General features: G+C 37.3%; 1 protein-coding gene across 1 annotated transcript; it reads left to right on the top strand.

Moving 5' to 3' along the window:
* The first annotated feature begins 2,462 nt into the window (after nucleotides 1-2,462).
* Nucleotides 2,463-5,120, top strand: LOC130549687 (GTPase IMAP family member 4-like). Its single transcript, XM_057326992.1, has one exon. It carries the CDS (start codon nucleotides 2,467-2,469, stop codon nucleotides 3,385-3,387), a length of 921 nt encoding a protein of 306 aa, XP_057182975.1. The 5' UTR covers nucleotides 2,463-2,466; the 3' UTR covers nucleotides 3,388-5,120.
* The last annotated feature ends 8,141 nt before the right edge of the window (nucleotides 5,121-13,261 follow it).

The raw sequence follows: 13,261 nt of genomic DNA, 5'->3' as shown, positions 1-13,261 counted from the left end.
CAGCGGCTGGCTTGACCGTGTATTTTCAAACCGCGGCTGGCTTGACCGCAGTCAACTAACGTTAGGCCAATATCACGCGACTGATAACATACATTAAACTCGCGAGCAGTTTATCAAACATACGTGTGCTATTAAATGTCTTTTTACATTTAACAACATCGAATCAAAGTTGACAGTTATAAAGTCAATGTAGTTTATTTCTTAAATCTAAAACAATAGAAAACTTCAGTTTTTGTTTATATAGCGCTTTTCACAATGTTTCATTGTTGCAAAGCAGCTTTACAGGAGGAAATAAATAAATAAAAAATAAACAAAAATTAGTATTAGGATTAAGATAACTAAACTTAATGATAACTAAGTTATCATGATAATAAGATAACTATTAATAATGATAGTAAGATAACTAAACTTATAATGGATATTGTACTGGTTTTAATGGAAACTATAATGGTGTCTACTGGTATGTGAGAGATTCTATTGGTGGGATGTTATCTGGCTGATGGGAACTAATAGAATACTATTGAATCCTATCGGAATAATGCCCAAAACAAAAATGAACTTTGTCATAGTCTATAAATGGAAAAAGTGAATTTTTCATAATAGTTTTTTAATGAAAATCCTTATAATTTGTGTGATGGTTTCTATAGTTTTTTATAGCAGGGATCTTACAAAATAGCTCAATGTTCTGTTTTTATTTGTTTTATTTCTGCTTATAAAATCAATATTCTGGTTCATTTGTTATACCTGTTTTGTAGATTGGATTCATACATGAATAAACAGCATCACGTTTATTGCTGGAATTGTCTCTAAGCAAAGAGAAAATAATCCTTCAATATGCACCAGGTGAGTGATCTCAGTTGTATTTGTGATGGATGTTCAGCTGAACTTGTTCTGTAATGACAGTATCCTGTATTGTTTTGTTTTTATTTAGAGTAAAGTGTTGATGAGTGATGATGAAGATGAACGCCGGCTGCTGTTGATGGGCAGAACTGGAGTAGGAAAGAGCCGAACGGGAAACATCATCTTCAATGAAAGTGTATTTCTCTCCTCTAAATAAAAACAAAACAATACAGGATACTGTCATTACAGAACAAGTTCAGCTGAACATCCATCACAAATACAACTGAGATCACTCACCTGGTGCATATTGAAGGATTATTTTCTCTTTGCTTAGAGACAATTCCAGCAATAAACGTGATGCTGTTTATTCATGTATGAATCCAATCTACAAAACAGGTATAACAAATGAACCAGAATATTGATTTTATAAGCAGAAATAAAACAAATAAAAACAGAACATTGAGCTATTTTGTAAGATCCCTGCTATAAAAAACTATAGAAACCATCACACAAATTATAAGGATTTTCATTAAAAAACTATTATGAAAAATTCACTTTTTCCATTTATAGACTATGACAAAGTTCATTTTTGTTTTGGGCATTATTCCGATAGGATTCAATAGTATTCTATTAGTTCCCATCAGCCAGATAACATCCCACCAATAGAATCTCTCACATACCAGTAGACACCATTATAGTTTCCATTAAAACCAGTACAATATCCATTATAAGTTTAGTTATCTTACTATCATTATTAATAGTTATCTTATTATCATGATAACTTAGTTATCATTAAGTTTAGTTATCTTAATCCTAATACTAATTTTTGTTTATTTTTTATTTATTTATTTCCTCCTGTAAAGCTGCTTTGCAACAATGAAACATTGTGAAAAGCGCTATATAAACAAAAACTGAAGTTTTCTATTGTTTTAGATTTAAGAAATAAACTACATTGACTTTATAACTGTCAACTTTGATTCGATGTTGTTAAATGTAAAAAGACATTTAATAGCACACGTATGTTTGATAAACTGCTCGCGAGTTTAATGTATGTTATCAGTCGCGTGATATTGGCCTAACGTTAGTTGACTGCGGTCAAGCCAGCCGCGGTTTGAAAATACACGGTCAAGCCAGCCGCTGTTTAGGTTCAGATGCGCGCTTATTGAGTGGTTTACGGTACATTACGGGAACACCGCTTGTAAAGCTTTATTTAAATGTAGATGATCCGCGTCTCTTGTCAATAACATATTTCTTGTTTTACGTTTAGAATATCTCGTTTTTGTCGTAATTTATGCAGGTTTTTTTCTCCGAATGTTTGCATTATGATTGCTGTAACGTTATATTGTGAAACCAATGTCTCTGTCTGTATCTTAAATATGTATTATTTTAATGCCTTCTAGACCTTTGTCCTGCAAATAAAACTGTTTATGCAGTTTGCAATTACAGTACCCATGGATTTGAACAGATTTAATTACAGTATGTTTTTTGAAAGCATTTTGTTTGAAAAATATTATTCCAATATAATTGACTATACAAACATTATTTCTCATAAGTAGAAAAAACTGATGGTGGGTTTCTATAGGGGCCATCCCACACTATATGCACACCATATATGNTAAAGTGTTGATGAGTGATGATGAAGATGAACGCCGGCTGCTGTTGATGGGCAGAACTGGAGTAGGAAAGAGCCGAACGGGAAACATCATCTTCAATGAAAGTGTATTTCTCTCAGAACTGAGTTCTTCATCTGTGACGAGAGAATGTCAAACACACACTGATGGCGTTAACAACAGAAGAGTGACCGTCATAGACACTCCAGACTTCGTCTACTCCACCAACACTCGTGATGATCTTAACTCACAGCTGAAGAGAGCTCTTGATCTGTGTGCACCAGGTGCTCATGCCGTCCTGCTTCTTCTGCCTTTAAACACGTTCACACAGCAGGAGCTGGATTATGTGACTGGCTTTGAACAGAAGTTTGGTGAGGAGGTCCTCAGATATACCATAGTTCTCTTTATTAATGCTAATAAAACACACAAGAGAACATTAAAGGAGATGATCAGGAAAAACAACAGACTGTCTGGTTTGATCAATCGCTGTGGTCAAAGATACCTTGAGTTTAACATCAGTGATCTGTCAAACAGACCGCAGGTCTCTCAACTGATGGAGAAGATTGACACACTGGTGTTTAATAACACAAACACCTGCTATACTCCAGAAATGCTGCTGGAGAATGAAAGAAGAGATGAGAAAAGAAAGACAAGAGAGATCTCAGAAGAGCATCATGAAGACTTAGAGAGAGTCAGACAAGAGATGATGAGACAAGAGGAGGAATTAGAACAGGCCATTCAAAATCCAGCTCTAATCAGAAAAGATGCTGAGCAACTTGAGCAGGAAGAAAGGGAGAAAGACAAAACCAAAAAAACACAGCTAATCACAAAGTTAAAATGGAAGCTACCACAGAACTGTGGTTATTTGTGGTTATTGATTGTTTTTCTGTTATTTGTATCCACATTAGTATGGGTGGCACAGTGGCTCAGTGGTTAGCACAGTTGTCTCACAGCTGGAGCCCTGGCTGGGACGGGAAGCCTTTCTGTGTGGGGTTTGCATGTTCTCCCTGTGTCCGTGTGGGGAACAGACTTGTCTTTTGATTGACTGGTTCTAATATAACAAACAAACATCCTTATTTTTTTATTCCTTTTTAAAATGCTTTAACTTTAGGAGTTAAGTTGGAGTTGGACAACAACAGGTATCTAGAAGTGTACATTTGATGTTGTGGTGCCACCAACCTATTTGAGCTAGATTTGAAAATACATACTCCGGCTCTTCTGTTCATGTAAAATACATTTTCAGATTTCACCAATGATGGTGTACAGTACAGTACAGTATAGTATACGTCACACACACAAAGTTGTCCACTGAAGAAAGGTGCCCAGCTCACTTAAAAGGATAGTTCACCCTAAAATGAAAATTCTGTCTTCATTTACATCATTTCATGAGTTTCTTTCTTCCGCAGAACACAAAAGAATATATTTTTAAACATGTTGTTTACCGAACAGCTGTGGCAGCCATTCACTTGCATTGGTTTTGTGTCCATACAATAGAAGCCAATGGCTGCCACAGCTGTTCAGTTACCAACATTCTTCAAAATATCTTATTTTGTGTTCTGCAGAAGAAAGAAAGTCATACAGGTTTGAAATGACAAGAGGGCGAGTAAATGATGACATAATTTTCATTTTTGGGTGAAGTATCACTTTAATATCTGACAGGCTGGCAGTGTTTGGACCCTTGGCAGATATCCTATCTAAATTGTTTGTTAAAATGTGAAATATGTTATAATCATCACTATATCATTGAAATCAATTGAAAGGGACTGTGTTATAAATATCTGTGTTGTAACATTACCCTGCATGACAATCATTTTTATATATCTCTATTTCTTATATTTTGTTTTTTTAAAGTTGTATGTTTTTTAACTGCACATGTGCTTTTAGTTCCTGGGATTTAATTTGGCACGCACATAATAATAATAATGACAGTGTCTCAAGAAAAACATTTGTTCAGTATAGCGCTTTCTGATCACTCAGACTTTCATATGAGAATTCAGTTTAAATGCTTTTATTCAGATGTCTGACTCACTCACATTAGTTGTTATAGATGCTTGATATGTGTACCGATTTATTTTTCATTTGCATAATTAGAAATGTATCTTCAAATAGTGTAGGCCTATGTATATAAACATATATGTTGTACATTTTAGTTATTGTTATTCGATTTGAAATCTTGCTCAAATAAACCAGATTAAAGAAACTAAACTCTGCTTTTTGTGCAATGCTGAGTGTGCTACTTAAAGGTGAGTGGGCCTTAAAACCCATCTGTAGGCCAGTAACACACTCTCTCCTCTATGTGCACCAGACACTCTTTCACACACTGCTGTGTGTAGGCCTACATAATCCCACAAGAGACTTAATAATATATGTTTGTTTACATGCCCGCACTACAAATCCTCTTGCACTGTTTATAGTAAGGGTGCGCCCAAATACCCCCACTTGCGGTCTTGGCCACTTGAGAGCGCGTGCATGCGACAGGAAGTAGAGCGCAAGTATGTCCAATGTCTTAATAAAGCCAAAGTGCAGTTACCTTAACGCACACTTAACCCACACTATCTTGAATACAGCTTCCGAGCGGTGTCAGGGCTATGTGTATCCCATCATGCATCACGTTCTGGATATATCATGAGACTTTTTGCTCGGGTTTTGCGAGATGTTGCGGAAAGCTTTCCAGTTTAAGTTATACAACTACTTTTTAAGGTTATATTTTAATTCATTCTATGTTTGGCTAACATGTGTTTTTGCTTTTGCTTTTTTGGGTGCAGCTGCTTTGATACAATACAAATAAAGCACTATAAAAATAAATCGGACTTGACTTGACTATATAATTAGATATTACATATAATTTCGTAGTAAAAGGTAGTGTTGCACATTTTATTGGTGAAAATGTGTATTTTGCAAAACTGCTTTTTATGACATAATTAGAAACACCACATTAATTACCGTTACATGTTTGCACTTGCTAAGTGTGTCCCATCGGGTTGGAAATACTGCTCACTTGGGATCTTCACACCCACTAGACCACTTGGGCCAAAAACAGGAAACACGTCATCCCAGCTAACAATTTTTGGTTCCCAGAACGTTCCCCTAACGTTAGTTTCTGGTTCCCAGAACGTTATTTTCTAAGGTTCGTTTTTGGTTCTCCAGGAAAGTTTTCTTTACGTTAATAGAACGTTAGTTTCTGGTTCCCATAACGTTCTGGGAACCAAAAACTAACGTTACGGGGAACGTTACCCTAACGTTATAGAAACGATGAAACTAACGTTTTATTTCCGTAAAGATAACCAAAAACAAACCTTAAAAAACTTTCTGGGAACCAGAAACTAACGTTAGGGGAACGTTCCCAGAACGTTAACCTAAAATATTTTTCTCTGTCCGTTTACACGTCAGTAATGAATACATCCATGCTGTGTTTTTATCCATCGCTTGTCTAACGTTAATCTAATTAAAATAAGTAAAATACATCATCCCACACAATATGGAAGATGAAATCAATGCATTAGATTATTATTTTAGCCTAACAATTCCTTTTTCATCACTGAAGTAGCCTAATTTTCGATTTAAACAGCACAGTATATCATTTCTAATAAAACCACACTGTGTGTAGGCCTACCTCAACATCAGACATTATAGATATCGAAATAAAATAACCAATGACTTTGTGGGAATATTTTTTAGATAAAAGTATGATTTAAATATCAATATAATCAATAAGTGTTGTCTTTCATTTGTTTCATTAAGCTGTGTGTTTTGGTCATGTGCTTTCTATTTCACTCAGTGGAAAGTTACTGGGGCAAACAAAGAAAACAGAGAAAGTTGGGGGTTGGAGTCGTAAATTATCTAGATAAACACACACACATATAAAGAGTCACAAAGAAAAATAAATGTTATGAATCAATCCACTGCATATGTTCTAAGTATAATCATGAGTTGTGATGTGTTTTAATGAATCATAGGATTAAGAAACAACGCTATATAATTAAAAACATTAGATGATTAAGTGTTTTCTTTTTACTAAAAGAATGTTAAGAATGTTGGTAAGGAACATGGCATGAAAAATCTGAAAGCAGAACTTCAGTGGACACCAGAGGCTGAACGGACGTTCATTGACCTTAAGACACAATTAGCTCATGCAGTGCACCTGAGCTGTGCTAATTATGAGTTACCATTTTTCCTGGATACCTCTGAGTCAGGATCCAGTGCACACGGTGTCCTATTCCAAAAAGACCAGGGTAGGAGAAAAGTTCTGATGTATGCCAGTGTACTTTTAGACTGTGTGGAGCAGAGACAACCTCTTTGTTCTAGGTTCGCAGCAGGCCTGGCTAAGGTAGTACACAAGACTTCACACATTGTTATGGGTCATCCATTAACAATCCTGACAACACATTCAATCATGTCTTTTGTAAATTCATCATCATTCACGTTTTCTCCTTTGACGACAAAGACGCATTGCCAAGATTCTGACCAGTCCAAATCTAACATACACACATGAAGGCATAAACATGGCTGATTGATGATGAAGGCAACCACATGATTGTGCACCCATCACTGAGAAAGCATCTAAAATCAGGGAAGATTTGTCGCTGTTCCATTGACTAGCCCACCCAAGTTAGACACTTGTTCACAGATGGTTGTTGTTTCAGAGCAGAAGATGGTAGCCTGAAAGCAGCATATGCAGTAGTGGAACAGGTAGGGAAGTTCATTAGTGACCAGAGAATCTGAATTGTTGACAGGAAAACAGTCAGCACAGAGAGCAGAGATGATAGCAGTGACAAGAGCCCTGTACTACGCTGGTGAGACCCGTGTGAACATATATTCCGATTCAGCATATGTTGTAACAGCTGTCCACGTGGAATTGCCCTTATGGCAGAGGTGTGGTTTTATCACATCCTCAGGTCGACCAATCAGCATGCATGCGAAGCCAGAGACCTTTTAGAGGCTCTGATGATACCCAAAGAGGTAGCAGTTATTAAATGTCCAGGACATTCCAAAAATGATTCCCCTATCACTGATGGTAACAATGCAGCTGATCTAGCTGCCAAAACTGAAGCTGGCTATGTTGCAACTCAGCAGGTGGTAAGATCAGATAGAGCCTGTAGTGATCTTTTGCCTCGTTTCACTCGAGAATATTTGGTCAAAGAACAACAGAAATCTGCCCCTGAAGAACAATCAGTCTGGTCACAGCATGGAGGCATCTGTGCTAGTGATGGTCTATGGCAAGCGCCAGATGGACGCCCGGCATTGCCTGTCTCTCTGACCGGTTCAATGTTAACACAAGCCCATGGGGTAAGCCATGTCAGTGACAAACAAATGATGAGAGCTCTCGAACATTGGTGGCATCCATTTTTGCAATCCATGGTGTCAGGTCATGTGACGAGTTGTTGTATCTGTCAGGAACACAATGTAAAACCTAGCATCAAACCCAAACGGGGGTGTTTCCCTTTGACATCTGGTCCAGGGGAAGAAATTGTGATTGACTTCACAGACATGATTACACGAGTACATGGCAAACGCTATGTTTTGGTGATTGTTGATTATTTCACTGGTTGGCCAGAAGCATATCCTGTCGGCCGAGAGGACAGTACGGCCGTATAAAGTGTCTAATCAACCATTACATTCCACATTATGGGTTCCCACGACGTATCAGATCTGACAATGCCACCCATTTTAAAAATGAACATTTGAAAATTGTTGAACAGGCTCTAGGCCTAACACATGCGTATGGTGCAGTTTACCATGCGGCCAGCCAAGGTAAGGTTGAACGTTTAAACCTGACAATTAAACTAAAATTGGCTAAAATCTGTGCACAGACTAAATTGAACTGGCTGTCAGCTTTACCCATTGCTCTCATGTCTATTCGTTCTTCTGTCAACAGGATCTCAGGCTTTACACCTTTTGAATTGCTTACAGGTCGTCAATTTCCAGGACCAACCACGGCGTTGAGAGAGGACACAGTGCAGCCATTGTCACATACTGTGTATTTTGATAAACTAACAGCTCTGATTCGAACCTTTTCCCATCAGGTAACTCCTGTACCAGCGCAACCCGAGGAACTGCCATCACCAGTCACAACAGACTGGGTCAGGATCAGAAAATTCCGCAGAAAGTGGAATGAACCACGGTGGTCTCAACCTATACGTGTGACAGCTCGCACCTCACATTGTGTGCAACTCCAAGGCAAAGGAGACACTTGGTTCCATTTAACATCCTGTGTAGCTTGTGACCCCCCTTCTAGGTCTCTTGCTGACACTGGTTTGGACCTGAGGACTCAGGTCCAAGAGAGGGAGGATACACAGAGTGGAACGGTAACACAGACACTGAAATTGCTATTGAACAACACCAACAGCTCCAAATTATACACAAAACAGGTGACATTTTCACAAGTCCACACACAGAACCATTGGCTCACTGTGTAAGTGCTGACTGTGCATACGGAGCAGGTATAGCTAAACAGTTCAAACAACGATACGGTACACAGAAAGTAATTGATCAAAATAAACAACCAGGTGAATGTGCAGTGACTACAGAAGAAGACGGCAGAATCATTTTTCACTTAATAACTAAAGAACAATGTACTGATTTACCAACATATGACTGTTTCACAGAAGCCTAAAACACATGAGAGATTGGTGTGTGGATAACAGAGTAAAAACAGTCTCAGTACCCCGGCTAGGGTGTGGTCTAGATAAACTAGACTTCAAGAAAGTACAAAAGATTCTGAGTGAAGTGTTCACGGACGTGGACATACAAATAACCATTTATTCCTTATAATCAAGTTTTCATTATTGTGTGATTTTGAGTGTTTTTCAATGTTTTTCAATTTTCAGGTTTAACAGTGTATTTTTAAGAAGTGTTTTCTTACAGGTTTTAAGGTATTAAGTTTTTAAGAAGTGTTGATGTTGTAAAGATAACAAGATATTACTAGAGAGGGTGAATATAACAGCAACAAAATGAAACTGTGGGAAAATTGGAAGTTGTTGTGTGTTAGGGATAATTGCAGGGACCATCGTAGGGATAATTTTTGGAATACAAAAAAGTAAGGAAGGTAATAGCACCACACCGCGAACTATACATAGAAGGTCAATAACATCAACAGACAAGTGCTTACTGAAATATGGAGGAATAGAGATAGAATACACAAAAGGGAGTAGCACATCATATACATTTGATTTAGGATTTTGTGTGACCTCTTTCGAGGTCAAGAGAGGGAATTGTGGGAATATTTTTTAGATAAAAGTATGATTTAAATATCAATATAATCAATAAGTGTTTTCTTTCATTTGTTTCATTAAGCTGTGTGTTTTGTCATGTGCTTTCTATTTCACTCAGTGGAAAGTTCCTGGGGCAAACAAAGAAAACAGAGAAAGTTGGGGGTTGGAGTCGTAAATTATCTAGATAAACACACACACATATAAAGAGTCACAAAGAAAAATAAATGTTATGAATCAATCCACTGCATATGTTCTAAGTATAATCATGAGTTGTGATGTGTTTTAATGAATCATAGGATTAAGAAACAACGCTATATAATTAAAAACATTAGATGATTAAGTGTTTTCTTTTTACTAAAAGAATGTTAAGAATGTTGGTGTGTTGTCCGGCCACAATAGTGGAGACCACTCCTTGGGGGAGGGTTCTTGTAGGATAGACCACAGGAAAAGCTTCACTGGATGGCGGCAGATTAAACGGAGAGGACTACGGGAGTCACATATAGGGGTGTTTTTGAATATTTGGGGTTGTTGGTTTTTCGGAGGTCGTCTGACAACCCAAAGCTTTGTTACAGCTTTTCACATCTGATAATAAAACCTCATATTACTTTTGAGCAAATTGTCTCTTCAAATTTCTGAACATGCAGGACTGCCTTTAAAGTCCAACAGTATGTTGTCCGGCCACAGGGAACTGTTTTTAGGAGACCGCTCCCCAAAAAGAAACTGTCCTGGAGAACATTCCTCAGGACTGGCGATTGACCACAGGATATACGTTTTGAAATGTTATTTTACAGGAACTAAGAAAAAGGACTTCACGGTGATTGGTGGAAAGGGAGCAAAAAGCAGAGGAGGAGTCAGAAGATACGAGCGACGTCACATACTTTATAAATATGGGTGTATTTGAATATTTTGGGTTGTTGGTTTTTCGGAGGTCGTCTGACAACCCAAAGCTTTGTTACAGCTTTTCACATCTGATAATAAAACCTCATATTACTTTTGAGCAAGTTGTCTCTTCAAATTTCTGAACATGCAGGACTGCCTTTAAAGTCCAACAACTTCAACACAATATTTAAAGCAGATTTTTATTGACAGAAGAATAAACATTGAATTATCTTCAGGCTAACAATATTCTTGTCTCACCACAGAAGTATAGCGCGGCTCCGTCTTTAGATTTAACAATCAAAAGCCCTGAGTTTCAGTTAAATAAAAAATTAAAATAAATAAACCGCTAAACTAATGTGTTAGTGGGTGAGGTAAAACGAAATGACCGTTAATGTTTAAATGACGGGAGTGCGCGGCAGAGCGGAGAATGCACGTGCTGGAGCGCACACACATACAGTAACAGACAACCACACTAAAGAAATACACATGGATATAGATGATTGCATTTTCATTTAGCTTAACTAGTTTATTATTTTCAGCCATTAAAGGGCACATTTATTAATTTCATTTGGTTTTCAATGTGATCTTATAATTATGTATTGCACATGTCACTGACGTTTACCAGTTTTGACTATTTTTACCATAAAAAATAGCCAAAAAAAGAACCATCAGGGAACGTTACTTTCTGGTTATTTTCTGGTTGCAAAAAAATAACCAGAAAATAACCATCAGGGAACGTTACTTTCTGGTTATTTTCTGGTTGCAAAAAATAACCAGAAAGTAACCATCAGGGAACGTTACTTTCTGGTTATTTTCTGGTTGCAAAAAAATAACCAGAAAATAACCATCAGGGAACGTTACTTTATGGTTATTTTCTGGTTGCAAAAAATAACCAATAAATAACCATAAGAGAACGTTATTTTCTGGTTATTTAAAAAAAAACCAGCCTGCAACGTTCTGGGAACGTTATTTTCTGGTTGCCAAAAACTAAAACCTGAAAAGAACGTTCTTAGAACGTTATTTTTTGGATCCCAAAAAATAACCAAAAGGGAACCAAAAACTAACGTTAGGGGAACGTTCCGTGTTTGCTGGGATGAAAGTAGTCAATTGGTCAAATGCAAAGACCGCAAGTGCGGGTATTCGGACGCAGCCTCAGACACTCAGTAAATTAGGTGTCACGCCCTGTTGCTCGGTTAGCCACCTGAGGGCGCCATGCTACTATGGTCTGCCTATGTTGTTGTAAGGACTCCAGTTCCCATCATGCTTTATGTCTCGTTATTGTCTATTGGTTTCACCTGTGCCTCATTACCTGTTTGTCCCTTCATCTGTGTATATATAGCCCTTGTGTTCAGTTGTCTTGTGTGAATCTGTGTTGTATGTTCTCCCTCGTGTGTTCCCTGGATTTTGGACTGACCCTTGTGTGGTTTTGATATTAAAGTCCTTTTATTGCACGCGGATCCTCTCCTTGGGTTCTTTCTGCTGAACTGTGACAGTAGGTTAGTTTGTGTATACCCAGCTAACAATTTTTGGTTCCCAGAACGTTCCCCTAACGTTAGTTTTTGGTTACCAGAACGTTCCCCTAATGTTAGTTTTTGGTTCCCAGAACGTTATTTTCTAAGGTCCGTTTTTGGTTCTCCAGGAAAGTTTTCTTTACGTTAATAGAACGTTAGTTTCTGGTTCCCATAACGTTCTGGGAACCAAAAACTAACGTTAGGGGAACGTTACCCTAACGTTATAGAAACCATGAAACTAACGTTTTATTTCCGTAAAGATAACCAAAAACAAACCTTAAAAAAACTTTCTGGGAACCAGAAACTAACGTTAGGGGAACGTTACCCTAACGTTATAGAAACCATGAAACTAACGTTTTATTTCCGTAAAGATAACCAAAAACAAACCTTAAAAAACTTTCTGGGAACCAGAAACTAACGTTAGGAGAACGTTACCCTAACGTTATAGAAACCATGAAACTAACGTTTTATTTCCGTAAAGATAACCAAAAACAAACCTTAAAAAACTTTCTGGGAACCAGAAACTAACGTTAGGGGAACGTTCCCAGAACGTTAGCCTAAAATATTTTTCTAGGTCCGTTTACACGTCAGTAATGAATACATCCATGCTGTGTTTTTATCCATCGCAATCTAATCTGATTAAAATAAGTAAACTGCATCATCCCACACAATATGGAGGATGAAATCAATGCATTAGATTATTCTTTTAGCCTAATAATTCCTTATTCATTACTGAAGTAGCCTAATTTTCGATTTAAACAGCACAGTATATCATTTCTAATAAAACCACACTGTGTGTAGGCCTACCTCAACATCAGACATTATAGATATCGAAATAAAATAACCAATAACTTCATCACAATATTTAAAGCAGATTTTTATTAACAGAAGAAAAAACATTGAATTATCTTCAGGCTAACAATATTCTTGTCTCACCACAGAAGTATAGCGCGGCTCCAGGTCTTTAGATAACACAATCAAAAGCCCTGAGTTTCAGTCCTTTCATCATGGTCTGTTGATTTAGATGTGTCAAATCAATCGAAAATCACGAAAATATAAGTTTACTCAAATCTGTACGGTTTTAAATAAAAATTTAAAATAAATAAACCGCTAAACTAATGTGTTAGTGGGTGAGGTAAAACGAAATGACCGTTAATTTTTAAATGACGGGAGTGCGCGGCAGAGCGGAGAATGCACGTGCTCGAGCGCA

This window comes from Triplophysa rosa, unplaced genomic scaffold, assembly GCF_024868665.1.
Source record: "Triplophysa rosa unplaced genomic scaffold, Trosa_1v2 scaffold148_ERROPOS969806, whole genome shotgun sequence".
NCBI lineage: Eukaryota > Metazoa > Chordata > Actinopteri > Cypriniformes > Nemacheilidae > Triplophysa > Triplophysa rosa.
Note: the sequence above shows the minus strand (reverse complement) of the source record. Positions and strands in the feature narration are given on the sequence as shown.